At 47.9% G+C, this 22,626-nt stretch overlaps 1 protein-coding gene across 1 annotated transcript in view; it reads left to right on the top strand.

The window, feature by feature from the left end:
* The window catches only part of Zmat5 (zinc finger matrin-type 5), a 35,065-nt gene that overhangs the window by 5,203 nt on the left and 7,236 nt on the right, over nt 1–22,626 (top strand). The window contains exons 2-4 of the mRNA XM_004664053.3: nt 15,839–15,991; nt 20,689–20,751; nt 22,534–22,614. Of these exons, the coding sequence (XP_004664110.1) occupies nt 15,865–15,991; nt 20,689–20,751; nt 22,534–22,614 (271 nt within the window). The 5' untranslated portion in view covers nt 15,839–15,864. The remainder of the gene's footprint in view (nt 1–15,838; nt 15,992–20,688; nt 20,752–22,533; nt 22,615–22,626) is intronic.

The raw sequence follows: 22,626 nt of genomic DNA, 5'->3' as shown, positions 1-22,626 counted from the left end.
TCTTGGTTGGGTGATTTCTCCCAGCAATACAAACCTGACTGCAACAATAAAGTGGTACCGAGGAGTGGGATTGCTGCTAGACACCTGGCTGTATGGCTTTGGTCTTTTGGAGCTGATTTTCAAGAGGAATGTGGGAAGATTTGAAACCTTGGTGTAAGAGATGCCTTGCAGGGCTGTAAATCCAGCTTGATGAACTATTCTGGTCAGATTTGAAAGACCTGAATGCAGTAAGAACTGTGGTCTGTGAGGTTGGGCTTATGAGGGTGAGAAAGAGCTTTGCTTGGACTGGCTAGCAGTTTGTATGAGGCTTGCTGTTATGCCCATGTCCTGAGAAGTTATGCAGGGTTGCTTTGCATAGAAATGAACTTGTGTGAGCAGAAGGATATGGCACAGAAAGAAAAATCTTTGGATGAACTGTTGCCCATTCAGCTGCAACTCAGAGATTACAACTTTTGAGACTGGGCTAGCTGACCTGCACTGGAGCAACAGGAAGAACGTAGACTCTTTTGGAGGGGCCTGAGTGCTCAAGGAGTGTCCTGTTCTTCAAAGTCTGCTTTATTCCCCCCTGGATTAACAGATTGGCACCCTGCCTGGTATTGTGGAGTAAAAGAAGTGCAGGAAAGAGAGGGTCATTGAGTTTGCAACACAGTCTTGTGTTTTGGAAATGGCCATGGGCAATGTGAAGCAGGTTTGCTGGTTGCCTGCATGGAGACCCCATAGGGCCATGAGGATGAACTATGGATTGCAGTGGAGAACCAGTGGAGATGCTAGGACCATGAGATGGCAGCTAAGGAAAGCTGCCTGCCCTGATGAAGTTTGCCAGGACTGCGAGTAGACTAGCTGATGGGGTGGAATTGGAACTCCAGAGACTTGTTGCTGGTTAGAACTTATTGGACTTGGAGATTTGTCACTGGCTAGAGTTGTTGGACTTGGAGTTACAATTTGATGTTTGCCCCGGTTGTTTTAAATCTTGTATTGGCTGAATATTTCTTTGTTATGCCCAATGCCATCTTCTGCAGTGTGAATGTTTATTCTGTGCCATTATGGGTTTTTTGAGGTTATTTTTTGGTATTATGGCTCAGTTAAAAGATCTTGGGCTATGGGGATGTATGGACATCATTGGAATTGGTAAAAACTATGGGGACTTTTAAGGTCAGATGAATGCATTGCATTTTACATCATGTATGGTAATCAGTTTATGGGGGCCAGGGGCAGAATGTGGTGGTTTGATTCAGGTGTCCCCATAAACTTAGATGTTCTGAATGCTAGGTTCCCAGCTGATGGAGATTTGGAAATTAACACCTCTGGAGGGAGTGTATTGTTGGGGGCGGGCTTATGGCTATTATAGCCAGTTTCCCCATGCCAGTGTTTAGCACACTCTCCTGTTGCTACTGTCCACCTGATGTTGGCAAGGGGGTGATGTCCACCCTCTGCTCATGCCATCATTTTCCCTGCCATCATGGAGCTTCCCCTTGAGTGTGTAAGCCAAAATAAACCTATTTTTCCCCACAAGCTGCTCTTGGTTGGGTGGTTTCTACCAGCAATGCGAACCTGACCGCAACACTATCACACCCTGCATGGGAACCATGGAAAATTTTGCACAGCATTTATTTTCGGAGGGTTGATGTGACACAGCCCAGGATGGCATGAGCTGAGAGGGCTATGTTCAAATGTGTGGGAGTGAGATGTGACTTGGGTAGCAGGGATACTGGTGACAGAGGGTCAGAAGAAAGAGGCAGACACACTGTTCGGATTCCAGTATTCAGTTCAGGAGCCTCCTGACACACACACACACACACACACACATATGTAATTTTTTTGGCAGGATCTTACTCTAGCTCAGGCTGATCAGGAATTCACTATGTAGTCTCTGAGTGCCTCAAAATCTCAGTGATCCTCCTACCTCTGCCTCCCAAGTGCTGGGATTAAAGGCATGTGCCACCACACCAAGCTCTTTTAAAAAAAAAAAAATTATTTATTTGCAAACAGAGAAGTAGAGAGAGACAGGGAGAGAATAGGCATGCCAGGGTCCCCAACTGATACAAACGAACTTCACGTGTCACTTTGTGTATCTGGCTTTATATGGGTTCTGGGGACTTGAACTTTAGTCGTTAGGCTTTGCGGGCAAGCATCTTAATTGCTGTGCTATCTCTCCAGCCATCTTTTGACTATTTTTGTCTTTCCCATTTGGAAATTCTAGGCTTCTGAGGAGAAACCGCCTCCCGCTTGCTGGTCCCTGGAGCCCAGAATCAGACTGAGCCTGCCTCGCTGAGCCCGGGGGCTTGCTAGGCCAGGTCTGCCCTGTCACTCATCAGTCAGGAGCTGAGAGAAATCCCTACTTTGTCCCTTTCAACTTGCACTCTGAACTTATGCATCCGGGCCAGCCAAATCCTCGCAGCCATCTCTAGAACATCCTGAGGTGGAATTAGAGGTGGCCCTGCCTGAGATATCTCCCACCTTTTTTTTTTTTTTTTTGAGGTAGGGTCTCACTCTAGCCCAGGCTGACCTGGAATTCACTATGGAGACTCAGGGTGGCCTCCAACTCACGGTGATCCTCCTACCTCTGCCTCCCGAGTGCTGGGATTAAAGGTGTGCTCCATCACACCCGACTTTTTTTTCTTTTTTTATAGTGTTGGGGATTCAACCCAGGGCATCCTACATGCTAAGTACCTAGACATAGCTACCACTGAGCCTCAGCCTCCCATGTGTTGGGATAAAAGGCATGTGCTACCACACCTGGCTCACTTCTGTCACTTCTTGTCAGCACTGTGGTGTCTTTTGAGTCATCCCAGAGCTCACCACCATCTGAAAAGAGAAGCTTCTCTAATCAAAAGTGAGAGTAGCATTAACATATGTTAACATATGGGTAAGAACATTAAGAGAAGTGCTTACTGGACAGTTTGGTGAGCATAGTATATACAGTTAGCCAGACACCAGCAGACGTTTCACCTCTAGGGTTCATGACTTCCCCCATCATAGGTTTTCAGTATCAGGGATGTAGTCCCTCCTGTGGAGCAGCCTCCAGTCCGATTAGAGAGTGGTTGGTTTCCCCCATAACACACATGCCACTATTGTACCCATTGGCTCATTTGGCCTGGCTGGCCCAACTTAACACTTGCAGTGTCCACTGTTGTTTATCTCCACTGACTTCTCTCTCTCCCATAGAGCTGCTTGCACCATAGCTTTTTCCAGCTTTCTGTCAGCTGGTCTACATGGAGGAGGTTTTCAGCTCAGCTCCAAGTTGATTTTTCAGTGACCTTGCAGCCCAAGCATGTGGAGTCTTCAGCAATAGAATCTTACCAACTATTCCTGGTGGGAAACCAAGAGCCTTGGCAATGACCTGTAATGTTTTGGAGGCATCAGGGACCTCCCTGGCCAACAACTTACTGGAAGGTATCCCATCCCTGGCACTGAAAATTTTATAGTAAGAATCTCTGGCTTCTGAGTACACCATTGTCCAAGAAAGTAGGTTTCCATATGACTTATCCATACCCTCTTAGATTCTGATTAACGCTCTCCCCACCCTTCCATTACTCAATCTCTTCCCTGATCTCACTTAGGACTTTCCACCCCAAGTACTCTGTTCATCTACTTACATATCTACAATACCATCCCCTTCAGTCCTCCCCCCTCCTCCCTCCCTTATAGCCCTTTTCTAGGTTACTGGCCTCTGCTACTGAGTTTCTTTTTTAATTTTTTTTTATTTTTCAATTTTTTAAAAATTAACAATTTCAATAATTGTAGACAATAACCCATGGTAATTTCCTCCCTCCCCCCACTTACCCCTTTGAAACTCCACTCTCCATCATATCCCCTTCCCCTCTCAATCATTCTCTCTTTTATTTTGATGTCATCATCTTTTCCTCCTCTTTTTTTTTCTCAATTTTTATTAACATTTTCCATGATTATAAAAAGTATCCCATGGTAATACCCTCCTTTCCCCACCCCCACATCCCCCTTTGAAATTCCATTCTCCATCATATCTCCTCCCCATCTCAATCATTCTACTTGCTACAGAGTTTTATTCCAACTCACATATAAGTCCAAACATTTGAGCTAGGATCCACATATGAGAGAGAACATGTGGCACTTGGCTTTCTGGGCCTGGGTTACCTCACTAAATATAATCCTTTCCAGGTCATCCATTTTCCTGCAGATTTCATAATTTTATTTTTCTTTACCACTGAATAGAACTCCATTGTATAAATGTACCACATCTTCAATATCCACTCATCAGTTGAGGGACATCTAGGCTGGTTCCATTTCCTAGCTGTTGTGAACAGAGCAGTAATAAACATGGATGTGCAAGTATCTCTATGGTAGTGTGATGAGTCCTAGGGATATGTGCCTAGGAATGGTATAGCCGGGTCATATGGTAGATCTATTTTTAGTTCTCTCAGGAACCTCCACACTGCTTTTCACAATGTCTGTACCAGATTACATTCCCACCAACAGTGTAGGAGGGTTCCTCTTCTGCATCCTCGCCAGCATTTATTGTCATCTGATTTCTTGGTAATAGCCATTCTGACAGGAGTGAGATGGAATCACAAAGTAGTTTTTTGCTTCTTTTCTTTTTTTCTTTTTTAGTTTTTTAAGGTAGGATCTTGCTCTAGCCCAGGCTGACCTGGAATTCACTATGTAGTCTCAGGGTGGCCTCAAACTCACAGAAGTCCTCCTACCTCTGCCTCCCAAGTGCTGGGGTTAAAGGTGTGCACCACCACACCTGGCTAATACTCTTTTCGTAATATTTTCATTTATGATTTGTAAGCAGGGGGAGGGCATGCCAGGGCCTCAAGTGCGTGTACCACTTTGTGCATCCAGCTTTACATGGTGCTGGAGAATAGAACCCAGGTCTTTAAGCTTTTCAGACAAATGCCTTAAACTGCTGAGTCATCTCTCCAGTCCCCGTCCCCCCCCCCCCGCAATATTCTTTTTTTTTTTTTTTCAAGGTAGGGTCTCACTATAGTCCAGGCTAACTGCAAATTCACTATGTATACTCAGGCTGTCCTTGAACTCATAGTAAAATCCTCCTACCTCTGTCTCCCAAGTGCTGGGATTAAAGGTGTGCTCCACCATGCCTGGCTCAATATTCTTTTAAAATATATTTTATTTATTTATTTATTTAAGAGAGAGGAAAAGAGAGAGAATGGGCATGCTAGGGCCTCTTGCCACTGCAAATGAACTCCAGACGTATGCATCACTTTTTGCATTTGGTTTATGTGGGAACTGGAATCGAACCTGGATCTTTAGACTTCGCAGACAAGTGCCTTAACCACTAAGCTGTCTCTCCAGCCCTCAGTTTTTTTTTGCGGGGTGGGGGGGTTTCAAGGTAGGGTCTCATCCTAGCCCAGGCTGACCTGGAATTCACTATGGAGTCTCAGGGTGGCCTCGAACTCATGGCAATCCTCCTACCTCTACCTCCCGAGTGCTGGGATTAAAGACATGCTCCACCACACCCAGCCCTCAGTATTCTTTAGCAATTTTTTTTAATTGTGTTTATGGGTGTGTACGTACCATAGTAAATGGGTGGAGATCTGAAGACAACCTCAAGATGTCTGTCCTTTTCTGCCACATTCTTTTGAGACAGTGTCTCTTGTCTTACTGTCTTGCTACTGCACGCACCAGACTAACTGGTGAACCAGCAGGCTTCCAGATTCTCTTACCTGTGCCTCCCACTGCTGTAGGCACATTGGGATTATTGACATGTCACCACTCTGGCTTTTTACGTGGGTACTGGCGAGAATCGAACTCAGATCGACTGGCTTGAAAGCAAGCACCTTTAACTGCTGAGGAATCAATCACCCCAGGTCCCCACGTTCAATAATCTAATTGCAGTTTCTACTGAAAGTGTGTTATTTACTGGAAAATTTAAGAATCCTAACTTGAACCATCCCAAGTCACAGATTGTGTTTAGGAAAAAATGACTTGTTACTGTTAGTGGAGGTCATCTGTATGACTTTGGGCAAGCTCTTTCCCTCTGCGTTGTTCAGTTCATCATCTGCCATTCTAAACTAGCATTGCTTTGAGGATTTGGAAGGTGGGCCTGCTTTGATCTTGAGACCTGCTGAGTTAGAAATTGCTGTGGTTGGGGCCTCCACCGCCTTAGACTGCTGGGAGTTAGATGATACACCTCATCCAAGGGCAGGCAGGAGGCAAACCTGGAATGAGGTCAGATTAAGAAGGCTGTATAGGGCTGGAGAGATGGCCTAGTGGTTAAGTGCTTGCCTGTGAAGCGTAAGGACCCTGGTTCGAGGCTCGATTCCCTAGTATGCCCGTAAACTAGATGCACAAGGTAACGCATGCATCTGAAGTTTGTTTGCAGTGGCTGGAGGCCCTGGTGCGCCCAATCTGTCCTCTCTGTGCCTCTTTCTCTCTCTGTCACTCTCAAATAAATAAATAACAATAAACAAACAAAAAAAAAACTTTAAAAAAGAATGCTGTGTGGTTATAGCCAAGCACTAGGGCATTTAAAGAGGGCCCTAACACTCAGGACCCCCTGCCAGGGAAGATATCTGATCTCCTTGGCCCTTCTGTTGGAGCACAGTTCTGAGCAGGCAGTCCTGGGCCACCACCACGGGCTGCTGCTGATGCCCTCAGCTCCAGACAGCAGACAGGGCGCCGGGACACTGCTCGTGGGTGTGCAATAAAGCCGTCCTCTGGCTGCGTTTACTGTTTACCTGGACTGTGATGGTGCCATAATTAGAAGGAATGACAGGTGAGTTTGAGGGCAGCATGTGGTGAGCACAAGCCCGGGGTAATTACAGTGCTCATCCCAGCCCCTGGTCAAGGCGAAGCTGTTGGCTTATTTTAGCCCTGTTCCAAAATCCCCTCCATCCCCAAGCCTCACACAGTGATAGGAACTGCAGTGATGAGGTGTGGACGTCTGCTCCGGCCACAGCCTCCCAGTGAGGCAAAGGGGTAGGTATAGAATTGGCTCTGAGGAGTGAGCGTGGGCTCGGGGGCCTTGGCTATGGGGTGAGGAGCACCAGGCTTCCCAGCATGGCAGTGGAAACTCCACAGACGATGTGTGGGGTGCTCAGCATTGCTGGCCCAGCAGCACTCAGGATGAGACATTGTTCCTGTGATAAGTGGCATTGTTATCGACACTATCATTATTGCTGTTATAGTTAGTGGCTCTGCTAACTGTGAGCAAATTGGGAGTACCAGGGAGGCTGTTTCTCATCTGCAAAACAGACCCCCACTTATCCACTCGGAGGACCTCTGTGAGGGTGCAATAAGAGGATGAAAGAGAAGCCAGGCATGGTGGTGCACCTTTAATCCTAGCCCTCGGGAGCAGAGGTTGGAGGATCACTGTGAGTTCAAGGCCAGCCTGGGACTACAGAGTAATTTCCAGGTCAGCCTGGGCTAGAGTGAGATCCTACCTTGGGAAAAAAAAAAATATAGAAAAGGAATAAAATAAAGAAGATGAAAGTGAGGTGCTCAGCATGCATGAATCAAATCTGAAGCTTTTTCCCTTTACCCTATCCTGTCTCTTTTCTTCCCTCTTCTGCGCCTGTCTGGACTGGTTGGTCATTTCTTTGAGCCTGAGGGCCTGAAGTCAGGAATGATTCCTATGGGGAGGTGCAGGGTGCAGTGAGACACCCGCCTGTAGAGCTTTGCATCTTTCATGTGTGCCCCTAGTCTCTGTACCCAGATTGCTGTGAAGGAGGCCTGGGCAGCATTGGCGTCAAGCAGAGGGTGGGCGGTCATTTACTCTAGTGTTCGTTCTGCAAGCAGTAATAGACCAGCTCTGCTCCTGGTGCTCGGGAGCCGTGGTGGGAAAGATAGAACTCTCTCTTGTGCCTGTGTTCTGGGCGGGTGGGGAAGGCAGGTCCATGAGAGTAGGCCAGCATATGAAGTGAGACAGTCTGTCAGGAACAGTGGGAAGAAGAGGGTCCAAGGAGCCTGTGACATTGACTTTGTGATTTTCAATCAGTTGATTGGGATATGTGTTCCAAGTGGAAGAGGGGTGAGTGTTGGGTGATAACAATAACAGTAACTTTTTTTTTTTTTTTGCAAGGTCTTACTCTAGCCCAGGCTGACCTGGAATTCACTATGTAGTCTCAGGATGGCCTTGAACTCACAGCAGTCCTCCTACCTCTGCTTCCTGAGTGCGGGGATTAAAGGCATGCACCACCATACCCAGCTCACTGCCATTAGTTTTGTTTGTTTGTTTGTTTTTGTTTATTTATTTGAGAGCTGCAGACAGAGAAAGGCAGAGAGAGAGAGAAAAAAAAAATGGGCGCACCAGAGCCTCCAGCCTCTGCAAATGAACTCTAGATGCATGTGCCACCTTGTGCATCTGGCTTACGTGGGTCCTGGGGAATCGGGCCTCGAACTGGGGTCCTTAGGCTTCACGGGCAAGTGCTTAACCACTAAGCCATCTCTCCAGCCCCACTGCCATTATTTTTTAAAAGTTTTTTATAGCAGGGTGTGGTGGCACACATCTTTAATCCCACACTCAGGTGCAGAGGTAGGAAGATCGCTGTGAGTTCAAGGCCACCCTAAGACTACATAGTGAATTCCAGGTCAGCCTGGGCTAAAGTGGGACCTTACTTCAAAAAACAACAACAAAAAAGTATTTTATATTTTATTTATGTATTTGAGAAAGTGGTAGATGATGGATGGATGGATGGATATGTAGATAGACAGACAGACAGATAGATAGATAGATAGATAGATAGATAGATAGATAGATAGATAGATAGATAGATGATAGATGATGGGTGTACCAAGACCTCTAGCCACTGCAAATGACTCTAGATGCATGTGCCACTTTGTGTATCTGGCTTACATGGGTACTGGGGAATTGAACTTGGGTCCTAAGTTTTGCAGACAAGCTCCTCAACCGCTAAGTGATCTCTCCAGCCCAACACTGCCATTCTTGAGTGGTAACTATATGCCAGGAGCCATAATGTGCTAGAATTGGCCCTATATTCCTTTGAGTTCTGTATTTATAGATTCAACCAAATGCTGATAGCAATGCACAAGGGGAAAAAGACGGGCTGAATATGTATTGACTTTTTCTTGCCATTATCCCTTAAACAACATAGCAACTATTTCCATAATATTTATACTGACTGGGTATTTTAAATACTGTAGAGGTAGTTTAAAGTGTATGGGAGGATGTATGTATACTATGCGCAAGTGATATAACTTTTTTATATATTTTATTTATTTGAAAAAGAGAGAATGGGTATGCCAGGGGCTTCAGCCACTGCAAATGAACTCCAGATGCATGTGCCACCTTGTACATATGGCTTATGTGGGTACTGGGGAATCGAATCTGGGTCCTTTGCCTTTCAGGCAAGCACCTTAACCACTAAGCCACCTCTCCAGCCCTGTTATGACATTTTATATAGAGGACAGGCATTGGGAGGTTTTGGGTATCCACACAGGTCCTAGAACCCATCCCCCACGGGCACCGAGGAAGGGCTGGGATATTGGTTTTATAGCTAAGGACAGACTCAGGAACATGAACTACCTTTCCAGAGGTCACGAGAATTAGAATCCATACCCGTGTGATCCCGGAGGATGTCCCTCTATTTTTGTCGGATGGCCCCCTGGCCATGAGGAGGCAGCCCCTAGTTCTTGCAGATCTCAGGAAGCCATCACTGCTGCAGCCGCACACCTGGTCTGTGTGAGTTGTTTGGTGGCACCACCTTTGTCCCCATTGTCCCCAGCAGGGGAGTGTGGCCAGATGATTCTGCGTTCAAGACAGGGCCCGGCGCTCACCCACTGCTGAGCGTGCCCCTTTCACAGAACGGGGATGAGTCATGGCAGAGAAGGCCAGCTGAGTCAGCACCTCGTGCTGCTGTTGAGACCCTTTTGCAGACGCTCCAGCCGTCCTTCCGTTCCCCATCTCAGGGACAGTGAGCGTAGTGATGCAGGGTGTGCCTCGTGCAAGGACGCTTGGCTGTGACGTGAGTGGAGCTGGACCCCAGCCAGCGTTCTGCCTGCCAAGTGTGTGTCTGGCGCGATGCAGCACCTGACCGGAAGCTTCTGCGGGCTGTCCCTTCTCCCAGGCCCAGAGTGGGAGGCAGTTGGGTCAGGAGCCTAGAACTTCATGCCTGGGGGAGGTCACCTTGACAAAGGCCAGCTCCTGCCCCGGAATGGCTTTAGGCAGCTGGTGGTCAGGCCAGGCCTGAGAAGTGTCCGCAGTGCCAATCCCGGCCAGTGTGGGTTGTGGGGCTGTCATGCTCCACATGTCCCACAGGGTGTGAGTCTGGCCCACCGTGGGGCTGAGTGTCGGGTGTCACCTCCGTCTCTTGTATTATGGACTTTGGTCAACTCCCTGGCCTTCTTCTGGTCTTAACTTTCCTCATCTGGAATGTGGACCAGCTGCCTAAGCCTGTGCTTTCTAGGCCTGCAAAATGATGGTGCCACCAGCCAAGGTTTCTTGAGGGCCTCTAGGGACTGTGCTAAGTGTGCACATGGATGATCTGATACAACCACCACCTGAGAGGCCCACTGCTAATATTCTGTCTTTATAGCAGGAAACTGAGTCCAGAAGCTAAATGACTGCCAAGATCATAGTGGTATCTGCATTGAAACTCTAGCATTGGTTTTAATTTTTTTGCTTGTTTTTATTTTTATTTATTTATTTGAGAGCGACAGAGAGGAGGCAGGGAGCGAAAGAGAGAGTGCCATTCCAGAAGTACCACTTAGGAAGAAGGTGCATTGTTGGGTGTCTTCTCATCAGACCAATGGGTATTAGCCCTGTGAAGGTTCTTACAGATTACCTGTTCCAGCCACCTTCCTGCCATTTCACATAGGAAAGCAGAGACCCTGAGAGGCCAAGGGACGGCCACATCTTCACCTGACAGAGCTGAAACTGAAGTGGGGTCCTATAGACCTGTCTGACATGACCAAACATTTCCTTTGTGCCAGAGGAGCATGGCAGGCAGCTGGGACTCTTAGCTGAAATTGACAAGGGAGGTTAACTTGTGTGTGTGGAAAGAGACCGGGGGGCGGGGGGGTGGATAGAGAGAAAACATAAGCACTGGGGCTCAATATTTGGTATTAGTATGGCTGAGCAAGCAGGCAAAAAGCATGTGATCTTGATTTTCTAGTGGAAATCCTAGTGAGACAGTTGTGGGGTTTTTTTGTTTGTTTTGTTTTTGTTTTTGTTTTTTTTGGTTTGGTTAGGTTTTCATGGTAGGGTCTCACTGTAGCCCAGGCTGACCTGGAATTCACTATGTAGTCTCAGGATGGCCTCAAACTCATAGCAATCCTCCGACCTCTGCCTCCCAAGTACTGGGATTAAAGAGGTACACCACCAATATTTAAAAAAAAAAAACTGTCGCCAGGCATTGCGGTGCCATTAGTTCGAGGCCACCCTGAGACTACATAGTAAATTCCAGGCCAGCCTGGACTGGAGTGAGACCCTACCTGGAAAAAACAACAACAAAAAAAATTTACTAATTTGCATGTGTGTTGTGTGTGCATGTACTAGATTCTTTTACAGCTGTAAGTGCGTGCCAGATGCTTGCACCACTTTCTGTGTCTGACTTTATGTGGGTGCTGGGGAATTGAACCTGGGTGGGCAAGCAAGTGCCTTTAACCACTGAGCAATCTCCTAGCCCCTGAGACAGTTTTTGTGGCAATATGAACATAGGCTTTCCTACCCTGAGAACTGTTCTGCTATCACTTGGGATACCTCACCGTTCTTCTCTGAGCCTGGTTTCCTCTTTCATAAGTGAGTTTATACTATATACCTTCAGCATTCAAAGGGGCTAGCATGGACCCATGGCATTAATATAAGTGCTTCTGGCATAATTTGTTGGAGGAGACTTAACTGGTTAGGAGTGTGGGCCTTCTGCTTGGATTCTAAGCCCAGTTCAATTGCCTTCTAGTGGCATGACTTTGACTGAGTCATTCCACTTCGTGGTGCCTCGGTTTTATTATCTGGAAAGTTCTCCCCTTGTCTAGAGAGTTACATGGATATCGCATGTAAAGCTTTTTGCATAGTGCCAATGCACAGTAGATACTCCATAAACCATTATCTCTGTAATGACATTTATTTCTTTTTGAAATATTTTATTTTTATTTATTGATTGATTTGACAGAGAAAGAAGGGGAGAGAGAGAGAATGGGTGTACCAGGGCCACCAGCTACTGCAAACGAACTCCAGATGCATGCCCCCGCTTATGCATCTGGCTAAAGTGGGTCCTGGGGAATCAAACCTGGGTCCTTTGGCTTTGCAGACAAACGCCTTAACTGCTAAGCCATCCCTCCAGCCCTGTAATGACATTTATTAAGTACTTGTTTGTGATCCTTTTTCTTTGTGGTGTTGGGAATCAGACCCAGGCCCTTATACATGCTAGGCAAGGGCTCTGCCACTGAGCTATAGCCCAGTCTTAATAATCTATTTTCTTTTACTTATTTACTTATATGAGAAGAGAGATGATGGGCACACCAGGGCCTTAGCCACTGCCAACAAACTTCAGATGTATGCACTACCATGTGCATCTGGTTTATGAGAGTACCAGGAAACCGGACCTGGTTACGCAGACTCTGCAGGCAAGTGATTTAACCACTAAGCCACCTCTCTAGCCCAATAATCAATTTTCATTAGCACCCTTCCCTGAACTCCTCTTGAGATAGTAACTGTCACTCAGAACTATTGCTTCATATCCCCACAGTGAAGTAGAGCTATCGAGGGGGGACAATGACTTGTGCAAGGTCACACAGCCAGCTTCTTAGTCCCCTGTGTGGTGCGGCCCAGCCTGGTCTGCTGCAGAGCTGCTGTTCCGTGTCAGTGTCCCAAAGGGACATCCTCCTCCACCCCTCCTTTTCCCATTACTCTCCAGAGCCAGCAGCTCCTTGGAGCTTCAAGCTTCGTGAATGGCTTGGTTAAGCACTCGGCCGTTAAACGTTCATCTCTTACAATTTCAATCCAATTCCTATAAGTTTATTGGCAAGACGGGGTGCATTAGAGCTGCCAAATTTAATATATCAAGTTCGCGTGTCTGGGATGCGGTTGCTCAGCAGTAATGGGAGAAGAGAGGTTTTATACGTTTTCATTTGGAATGACTGGCTGTTCCTGATCCCATTACAGCCCCTGACTTAATGGCTACCGTCCCTGTCTGCCGCAGGAGCAGCTCTCTCTCTCTCAGCGCGCTTGGCTGCCCGGACTGCTTGTCTCTGCACCTCTCACTGGTCCCTTCCTCCCCTGGTGTGTGCCCCGTCTGTTTGCTCTGTGAATTGGGTCCTAGCTTCAGCCTTATTTGTCAGGTGCTGACGGTCTGGGGCTTTGGCTGCTAGCCTGAGTCACTATCTTGTGACCTCAGGGAAGTCATTTCTATCCCTGGGCCTCAGAAGCCTGCTCTGTGATGTGAGGGACTGGTCTGGGCTTAGTCTTTGAAGGTCTCTCTGGATGGCCCCCGCCTGATGGACTTGTTCCTCTGGTCTGGAAGCACTGAGCTGGAGGATCCAAGGGCTGGACATGACAGTCCTACAGTCATTGCTTACTTCCGGCTACCCATCTCCTGGCACAGCAATGGTGGCTGTGCTAACTGGTGGGTCTTAAGATCCTGCAGGTGCCAGGCATGGGTGCTTTTAATCCCAGCATTCAGGAGGCAGAGGTAGGAGGACTGCTGTGAGTTCTAGGCCACGCCGAGACTACATAATGAATTCCAGGTCAGCCTGAGTTATAGTAAGACCCTACCTTGAAAAAAAAAATCTTGCACTGTTCTCATTTCCCTCTGACTGACACCAGCCAGGACCCCTCCTCCTTGCTGCTGAGCATTATGCCTGTGGGAGAAATGACTCCCGGCAGCAAGACCTTTAGGGGGGCTGCTCACGCATGCTGCTTGCCAGCTGTGTGACCTGAGGCAAATCGCATCATCCTGCGAACCCCAGCTGTCCCCAAGGGAACATGGGAATCCATCCATTCACTGCGCGCATTGCTTGATCGCCTGCTCTGTGCAAAGTCCCTTTTAGGAGCCAGGGCTCTAGCAATAAACTGAGCATAAATATACCTGCCTTCATGGATTTCTATTCTTGTTGGGGGAGAAAACAATAAACATAACAACGAATTTGTTACTTCAAAGCAGATAAGTACCAGGAGGAAAAAATGAAGCAGAGACTGGTGAAAGCAAAAGGGAGGGCTGTGCAGTTTGAAATGGAGTGGTCACAGTAGATTACTGAGAAGGTTGCATTAGAGCAAAGATGGCAGAACTGAGCGAGCCCGTGTGGCCGGCATCTAGGCACAGGGGACAGCAGGTACAAACTTAAGGAGGCGGCTTTGTGTCTGACACATGTGTGAAACAGAGAGGAGGACATGGTGGGGAAAATCCAGAACTAGGACAGAATTGTGACATGGGACGGGGGAGGTTAGCCAGAGGATTTAAAATGGTGCTATCCCAGCCTGGCTACATGAATTACCTGAAAGCTTTCAAAAAAAAAAGGGGGGTGCTGGAGAAACAGCTTAGCGATTAAGGCACTTGCCTACAAAGCCCAAGGACCCACGTAAGCCAGAGCACAAGGTGAAGCAGGCATGTGGAGTTCGTGGCTTGAGGCCCTGGCATACCCCTTCCTTCTCTCCCCCTTTCTCTCTCAGATAAATTAAGATATTTTTTAAAAGATTGCAAACCTGGACCCGACACACTGAAGTTCTCATTTAATTGATCAGGGTTGGAGGCTGGCCATCAAAAGTATGAAAAGAAGCTGGGCATAGTGGTGCCAGCCTGGAGCTATGTAGTGAGAGTTCCAGGTAAGCCTGGACTGGAGTGAGACTGCCTCACAAATAATAACAAGCCGGGTGTAGTGGCACACGCCTTTAATCCCAGCGCTTGGGAGGCAGAGGTAGGAGGATTGCCGCAAGTTCGAGGCCACCCTGAGACTCCATATAGATTCCAGGTCAGCATGGGCTAGAGTGAAACCCTACCTCAAAAAATAAAAAAAAAAAATTTAAAAAGGGCTGGAGAGATGGCTTAGTGGTTGAGGCACTTGTCTGTAAAGCCTAAAGACCCAGATTCTATTTCCCAGTTACCCACATAAAACCAGATACACAAGGTGGTGCATGCGTCTGGAGTTTGCAATGGCTAGAAGTCCTGGTGCACTCGTTTTTCCTCTCTATCTGCCTCTTTCTCTCAAATAAGTAAATAAATAAAACATTTAACAAAAAATCAACAAAAGTATGAAAAGATTGGGGCTGGAGGGATGGCTTAGGGGTTAAGGCGTTTGCCTGTAAAGCCAAAGGACCCAGGTTCGGTTCCCCAGGACCCACATTAGCCAGATGCACAAGGGGGCACACGTGTCTGGAGTTCATTTGCAGTGGCTGGAGGCCCTGGCACTCCCGTTCATTTTTTGTCTCTCCTCCCTCTTTCTCTGTCAAATAAATAAGTAAATAAAAATAATTTTTTAAAAACAAGATTGGGGCTGGAGAAATGGCTCAGCAATCAAAATCAGTTGCTTGCAAAGCTTAGTGTCATGCAAAGCCTGAGTTCAACTCCCCAGTATCCACATAAATCCAGATTCACAAAGTAGTGCATGCACCTGGAGTTTGATTACAGTGCCAAGAGGCCCTGGTGTGCCCATTCCTTCTGTCTCTCTATGTGCAAAAAAAAAAAAAAGAAAGAAAGAAAGAAAGAAAGAAAATACTTCTCACAAAATCCCCAAACCTGGGCGCTACACCCTGAGGCTCAGGTGTAACTGGTCAGGATTGGAGGCTGAGTATTGAAAGTATGAAAAGTTCCCTCTGGAACGAGGCTAGTCATGCCTTGATCACCAGCTCTGGAAGTTCTTTAGGAAATCCTCGAGAGTGCTCAGTTGGGGGCCCTGCGTCCACAGTCTTCTTTTCGATGGTCTGAGCATGTGTTTTGTGGTTTCCTAGGCAGCCCTCGCCCGGTTTGGGTGGCCATGGGGAAGAGATACTTCTGTGACTACTGTGACCGCTCCTTCCAGGACAACCTCCACAACCGGAAGAAGCACCTAAACGGGCTCCAGCACCTCAAGGCCAAGAAGATGTGGTACGACATGTTCCGAGGTGGGTGCCTGCAGGCCTCGTGACCGGTGCCCCGGTCTTCCTCATCCTCACACAAGGACTGCTGTATATCAGTGACAGTTTGGGGACAGGGCTTTTTGATGATCAAAAGAGAGGACGTAATGTTGAGAAGGGAGGAAGGTTGACTGGAGCTCAAGGCCAGTCTAGACTTCGTAATGAGTTCCAGGCCAGTGTGGCTCAGGGAAAGTACCAAGAGGGGTGGCTTAGAATAGGAACTTCTCCCAGCCACCTCGACTGAGGGCTCTGTGCTCCCACTGGGAACCATCTTGTCACAGGATCTATGCTGAGCCAGCTGAAAGTCGTAGGAGCTTGGCATTGTGTCCAGGCTGGATCAGGTGCTCCTCAGGTGAGCTGAGATGGGACCAGTGTGCCACAGGTTGGGAGCAGGTATCCACTACAGGACCCAGAGCTGGAAAGGAAAGAATTGCGTCTCAGCAGCCAAAAAGAGAAGGGAGGCAGAGAGGGAGAGTTCACTGGTCTGAAACTCAGAATTCAAAGTGAGTGAGTTTTTATTGAGTGCTTGCAGAATGCCACCCGCCACCACCGATTGTCATTTGCTTCTCTTGAGTGACTGATAAGCTCGCAGCACTTAACTCTGGCTGGGCATAAAGATCACCTAAGGGCCTCTAAATAAAAAATAGTAGCCGAAGGCTGGAGAAATGGCTCAGCAGTTAAGGCATTTGCCTGCAAAGCCTAAGGATCAGTGTTCAAATCCCCAGTACCCACATAAACCAAGTATGCTATGTGGTACATGCATCTGGAGTTCGTTTACAGTGGCTAGAGGCTCTCATGTGCCCAGTGCCCATTCTCTCTCTCTCCTATTTTTTTTTTTTTTTTTTAGGTAGAGTCTCACTGTAGCCCAGGCTGACCTGGAATTCACTATGTAGTCTCAGGGTGGCCTCAAACTCATGGCAATCCTCCTATCTCTGCCTCCTGAGTGCTGGGATTAAAGACATGGGCCACCATGCCAGGCTTTTTTTTTTTTAATATGTATTTTTATTTATGAGAGAGAGAAAGATGAGTATGCCAGGGCCTCTAGCAGCTGAACTCTAGATGCACATGCCTCCTTGTGCATCTGGCTTACATGAGTCCTGGGGAATTGAACCTGAGTCCTTCGGCTTTGTAGGCAAGTGCTTTAATTGCTAAGCCATCTCTCCAGCCCTTGTATTTTTCTTTTTTTTTTTTCAGGCCTATTTTTTTTCTCAATTTTTATTAACATTTTCCATGATTATAAAAAATATCCCATGGTAATACCCTCCCTCCCCCCACCTTCCCCTTTGAAATTCTGTTCTCCATCATATCCCCTCCCCATCTCAATCAGTCTCTCTTTTATTTTGATGTCATGATCTTTTCCTCCTCTTATGATGGTCTTGTGTAGGTATGTCAGGCACTATGAGGTCATGGATATCCAGGCCATTTTATGTCTGGAGGGAGCACGTTGTAAGGAGTCCTCCCCTTCCTTTGGCTCTTACGTTCTTTCTGCCACCTCTTCCGCATTAGACCCTGAGCCTTGGAAGATGTGATCGAGATGTTACTCAGTACTCCAGTCACTTCTTTCCAGCACTATGATAAATTTTTTATTTTTGAAAGAGATACAGAGAGAGAAAAAGAGAATGGGTGCACCAGTACCTCCAGCCACTGCAAATGAACTCCTGACATATGTCCCACCTTGTGCATCTGGCTTAGGTGGGTTCTGGGGAATTGAACCTGGGTCCCTTTGGCTTTGCGGGCAAGTACCTTAACTATTGCTCCAGCTCTTTTTGTTTTCTCTCTCTCTCTCTCTCTCTCTTTTTTTTTTTTTTTGAGGTCTCACTTTAGCTCAGAGTGACCTGGAATTTACTATGTAGTCTCAGGCTGGCCTCAAACTCACCGCAATCCTTCTACCTCTGCTTCTTGAGTGCTGGGATTAAAAGCATGTACCACCACGCCCTGTTGCCCCTCCACCCTTTTGAGACAGGGTCTTGTTCTAGCCCTTCCTGACCTAGAATTTGCTATGTAGTCTCAGGCTAGCCTCAAACTCATGGCAATCCTACCTGTATCTCTTGAGTGTCCAACCCTTGTTTTTAAAAAGATTCTTGCCAGGTGTGGTAGCACACGCCTTTGATCCCAGGACTTGGGAGGCAGAGGTAGTAGGATCACTGTGAGTTTGAGGACAGCCTGAGACTACATAGTGAATTCCTTAACATTCACCTTAACCACTAAGCCATCTCTCCAGCCCATGGGTCTTCTTTTAAATGGATTTTTCACTCCCGTATGACAGTACATTCTGGGCAGAGCCCCTGGCCTGCCCTAGCTTCCATGTTCCATTGCCCTCTCCCTGCTGACCCCCTCCACGCTCTCCCTGCATGGCCCCTCTTGTGGGTATGTACTTCTTTTTTTGTTCATTTTTTTTTTAATTTATTTATCTGAGAGTGACAGACACAAAGAGAAAGACAGGTAGAGGGAGAGAGAGAGAATGGGCGTGCCAGGGCTTCCAGCCTCTGCAAACGAACTCCAGACGCGTGCGCCCCCTTGTGCATCTGGCTAACGTGGGACCTGGGGAACCGAGCCTCGAACCGGGGTCCTTAGGCTTCACAGGCAAGCGCTTAACCGCTAAGCCATCTCTCCAGCCCGGGTATGTACTTCTTACTTGTCCTTCTCGTCCCAGGGCAGAGCCCCCATTTCAGAGCTCAACTGAGGCAGCAGATCCTCAAGGTGCCCCCCTGTCAGGGCCAAATCAGTTCCTTTTGCTGCGTGTTCAGTGCTTGCTTACCGCTTTGCTGTCCGTGTGGATTAGTGCAGCTGATGAGCTGGAAGGAAAGACCAGCTCTCACTTGCTTCCACTTCAGGCCTCACCCTGGCGCCATGCCTGGCACACAGGACGTGCTCGGTGGATGTCTGGGGAGATGAATGAGTAAACGAGAGAACACATGGGGCACCAGGGGCAGCTGTCATTTGGGGAGATGGAGCTTGAAGGACTGATGTCTCAGGTCCACCAGGAGTCTTGTAGAGGAATGGGGCCTCTTAGTAAGGAGGATGTGGAATGTGAGGTCTCCATCTGGGTGCCCTTGAGCGGCATCAAGGAGCTTTTTTTTTTTTTTTTTTTTTAAGATTTATTTATTTATTTTGGATTTTCAAGTTTTTTGAGGTAGGGTCTCACTCTAGCTCAGGCTGACCTGGAATTCACTATGTAGTCTCAGGGTGGCCTTGAACTCATGGCGATCCTCCTACCTCTGCCTCCCCAGTGCTGGGATTAAAGGCGTGTACCACACGCCCAGCTAAAGATTTATTTTTTTTAAACTTTTTTTATACTTTATTTATTTATTTGACACACAGAGAGGCCTCCAGCCAATGCAAACGAACTCCAGATGCGTGTGGCCCCTTGTGCATCTGGCTAACATGGGTCCTGGGGAATCGAACCTGGGTCCTTTGGCTTTGCAGGCAAATGCCTTAACTGCTAAGCCATCCCTCCATCCCCTAAAGATTTATTTCTATATACAGAGAGAGGAAGAATGGCATGCCAGGGCCTCTAGCCACTGCTAGAAGCATGTGCCACCTTGAGCATCTGGCTTACATGAGACCTAGTGAATCGAACCTGGGTCCTTAGGCTTTGCAGGCAAGCACCTTAACTGCGCAGCCATCTCTCCAGCACACCAAAGAGCTTTTAATGATTCTGCTCCTCTGCAGAGTTAGAGCAGAACCTGGGAGGACCCAGGCTTGATGGTGCACACCCATAGTCCCAGGACTCGGGAGGCTGAGAGGCAGGCAGGAGGGTCGAGAGTTTGAGACAGCCTGGGCAACATAGTAAGTTTGAGGTCAGTCGGAGCTATACAGTAAGACCTTGTTTCAAGGGGGAAAAGAATAATAATTTTAGGACAACCTAAGAGGAGTCAGGCCTGGTGACACAGACTTATAGTCCCAGTCACTCAGAAGGCCAAGGCAGGGGGATCACAAGTTAAATGCCTTTCTGGGCTACAGACAACCTGAGAGGAGAGGGTTCTAATGGCCCATGTATGTCCACGGATGAAGGGTGGGTGGAGCTAAGAGCACCTGCCAGAGGCTGTGTAGTGTAAGGACTCTGTCCGCACGGCACTGTTTACCCAGGAGCCCTTGTCTGGGACCCAGGATCAGCTCCCCACTAGTGTTAGTGGTACTAGGCTTGAGAGGATCCTGAACAACATGTATGGTCCATATTTTTAATATATTTAGTTAATTAATTAAGTTGAGAAAGAGAGGGTGAGTATGGGCTCACCCAGGCCTCTTGGCACTGCAGACAAACTCCAGATGCATGTGCCACTTTGTGCATCTGGCTTTACGTGGGTACTGGAGAATTAAACCCAGGCCACCAGGCTTTGCAAGCAAGTGCCTTTAACCACTGAGCCATCTCACCAGCCTGGTGAGATGTACGTGTCTTAACATGGCTTGTGACTTGACTGTACTTATAGACTCACAGGAAGTTAGGAAGCCAATGCAGAGATGTCTCCTGGTGCCAGATTTAAAAAAATAAACCAGCTCTCCAGGCAGACTCATTGTTAGTCAACTTGGAGACTGTCTGATCTCAAACCAGGTTCTTGCCTTACCTGGTCCCATGGATGGAGAAAGCTCTTCATTCCTCATGACGTGTCTAGCTGAAGTCCAGGTCCCTGTGGCCCCACCTCCCTTGCTGGAGCCATCTGAACCCAGACCATCTTCTCTTCCAGATGCGGCCGCTATCTTGCTGGACGAGCAGAACAAACGGCCTTGCAGGAAGTTCCTGCTGACAGGTAAGTGCTCAGCTCAGCTCAGCTCAGCTCAGGCACCACAAATGCCTCATCTGGCCTGCAGGGCACCTTGCCGTATCTCCCTGTGACCCTGGCCACCATCCTGAGCCACCTCCCAGCTGACTGGTCAGTCAGCACCTCCCCAGCAATTGTACCTAAGCCCTACCGGGCCCCGTCCTGGAAGGGTGTCAGACCTAGAATGTGAGGGTGCTGGCTCAAGCAGAACAAGCCAGCACTGGGGAGTCAGAAAAGCCCGGGAACCTTGCTGGGGTAATAGACTAGCTGATTGAGCGTCTCAGCCTCCCGAGTCCTGGGACTACAGGTGTGCACCATCAAGCCTGGGTCCTCTCAGGTTCTGCTCTAACTCTGCAGAGGAGCAGAATCATTAAAAGCTCTTTGATGTGCTGGAGAGATGACTTAGCGGTTGAGGTGCTTGCCTGCAAAGCCTAAGGACCCAGGTTCAGTTCTCTAGGTCTCATGTAAGCCAGATGCTCAAGGTAGCATATGCCTCTAGCAGTGGCTAGAGGCCCTGGCATGCCCATTCCCCCGCCCCCCTGTATATAAAAATAAATCTTTAGCTGGGCTTGGTGGTGCACATCTTTAATCCCAGCACTCGGAACCTCCTCCTTCCCAGTAGGCAGAGACAGAGACAGGAACAGATCTGATCAACAAATTCAGAACCAAGCATGTTAGGTACTCACTTGGCTGCGTAATACTCAGCTCATGAAGATGACTATAGGCCTGGAGAGATGGGTTAGCAGTTAAGGCACTTGCCTACAGAGCCTCAGGACCCGAGTTCAGTTCCCCAGTACCCACATAATGCCAGATGTACAAAGTAACACATGCATCAGGAGTTCATTTGCAGTGGCTAGAGGCTCTGGCACACACATTATCTCTTTCTACTGTCTCTTTCTCTGTCTCTGTCTCAAATAAATAAATATGACTATAGAGTTGAGTGTGTTTTGTATTTGCCTGTAATCCCAGCAACTGCAAAGTGGTGAGACAAGAGAATCAAGAGTTCAAGTCCAGCTGGGCATGGTGGCACACGCCTTTAATCCCAGCACTTGGGAAGCAGGAGTAGGAGGATCACCGTGAGTTCGGGGCCAGCCTGAGACTACATAGTGAATTCCAGGTCAGCCTGAGCTAGAGTGAGACCCTACCTTGAAAAACAAAAACAAAAAAATTCAAGTTTGATTATACCTAAGATGGCTCCTAGATGTGAATTTCTTTCATTACTTAATTTAATTAATTTATTTATTGAGAAAGATAGAGGGAGAGAATGGGCACCAGGGCCTCCAGCCACTGCAAACAAACTGAGATGCATGCACCACCTGTGCATCTGGCTTACATGGGTACTGGGGAATCAAACCTGGGTCCTTAGGCTTCGCAGGCAAGCACCTTAACTGCTAAGCCATCTCTCTAGCCCTCCCATTCATATTCTCTCTCTCCTTACAAACAAAATAAAAAAGAGCCTCTCAGGAACCTACGTGTAGCTCACTGTGGAGGGGAGGCCTGGGCAGGTAACAAGAACAGTGACAAGGCCCGTGTGGCCCAGTTCGGACATGCTTCAGTCAGATCCTCATGGGAACTGCCTGCAAAGGGTTAGAATCACGTGGCTCAGTATGAGCAGGGCCAGAAGGAGTCATCTTTCATTCCAGACTAGAGTCACTGCTCTAAATCCAAAGTCTTGCTTCTAAACTCGGGGACCTGTCTGTTGTCAGGGTGCCTTCAACCCACCACAAAGCCCTTCCTGAACAGAGAGTAACTTCTGTCTTCTCTTTGCAGGCCAGTGTGACTTTGGCTCCAACTGCAGATTTTCCCACATGTCCGAGCGAGACCTGCAGGAGCTGAGCATCCAGGTGGAGGGTGCGTCCAGGC

This window comes from Jaculus jaculus, chromosome 13 (genome assembly GCF_020740685.1).
Source record: "Jaculus jaculus isolate mJacJac1 chromosome 13, mJacJac1.mat.Y.cur, whole genome shotgun sequence".
NCBI lineage: Eukaryota > Metazoa > Chordata > Mammalia > Rodentia > Dipodidae > Jaculus > Jaculus jaculus.
Note: the sequence above shows the minus strand (reverse complement) of the source record. Positions and strands in the feature narration are given on the sequence as shown.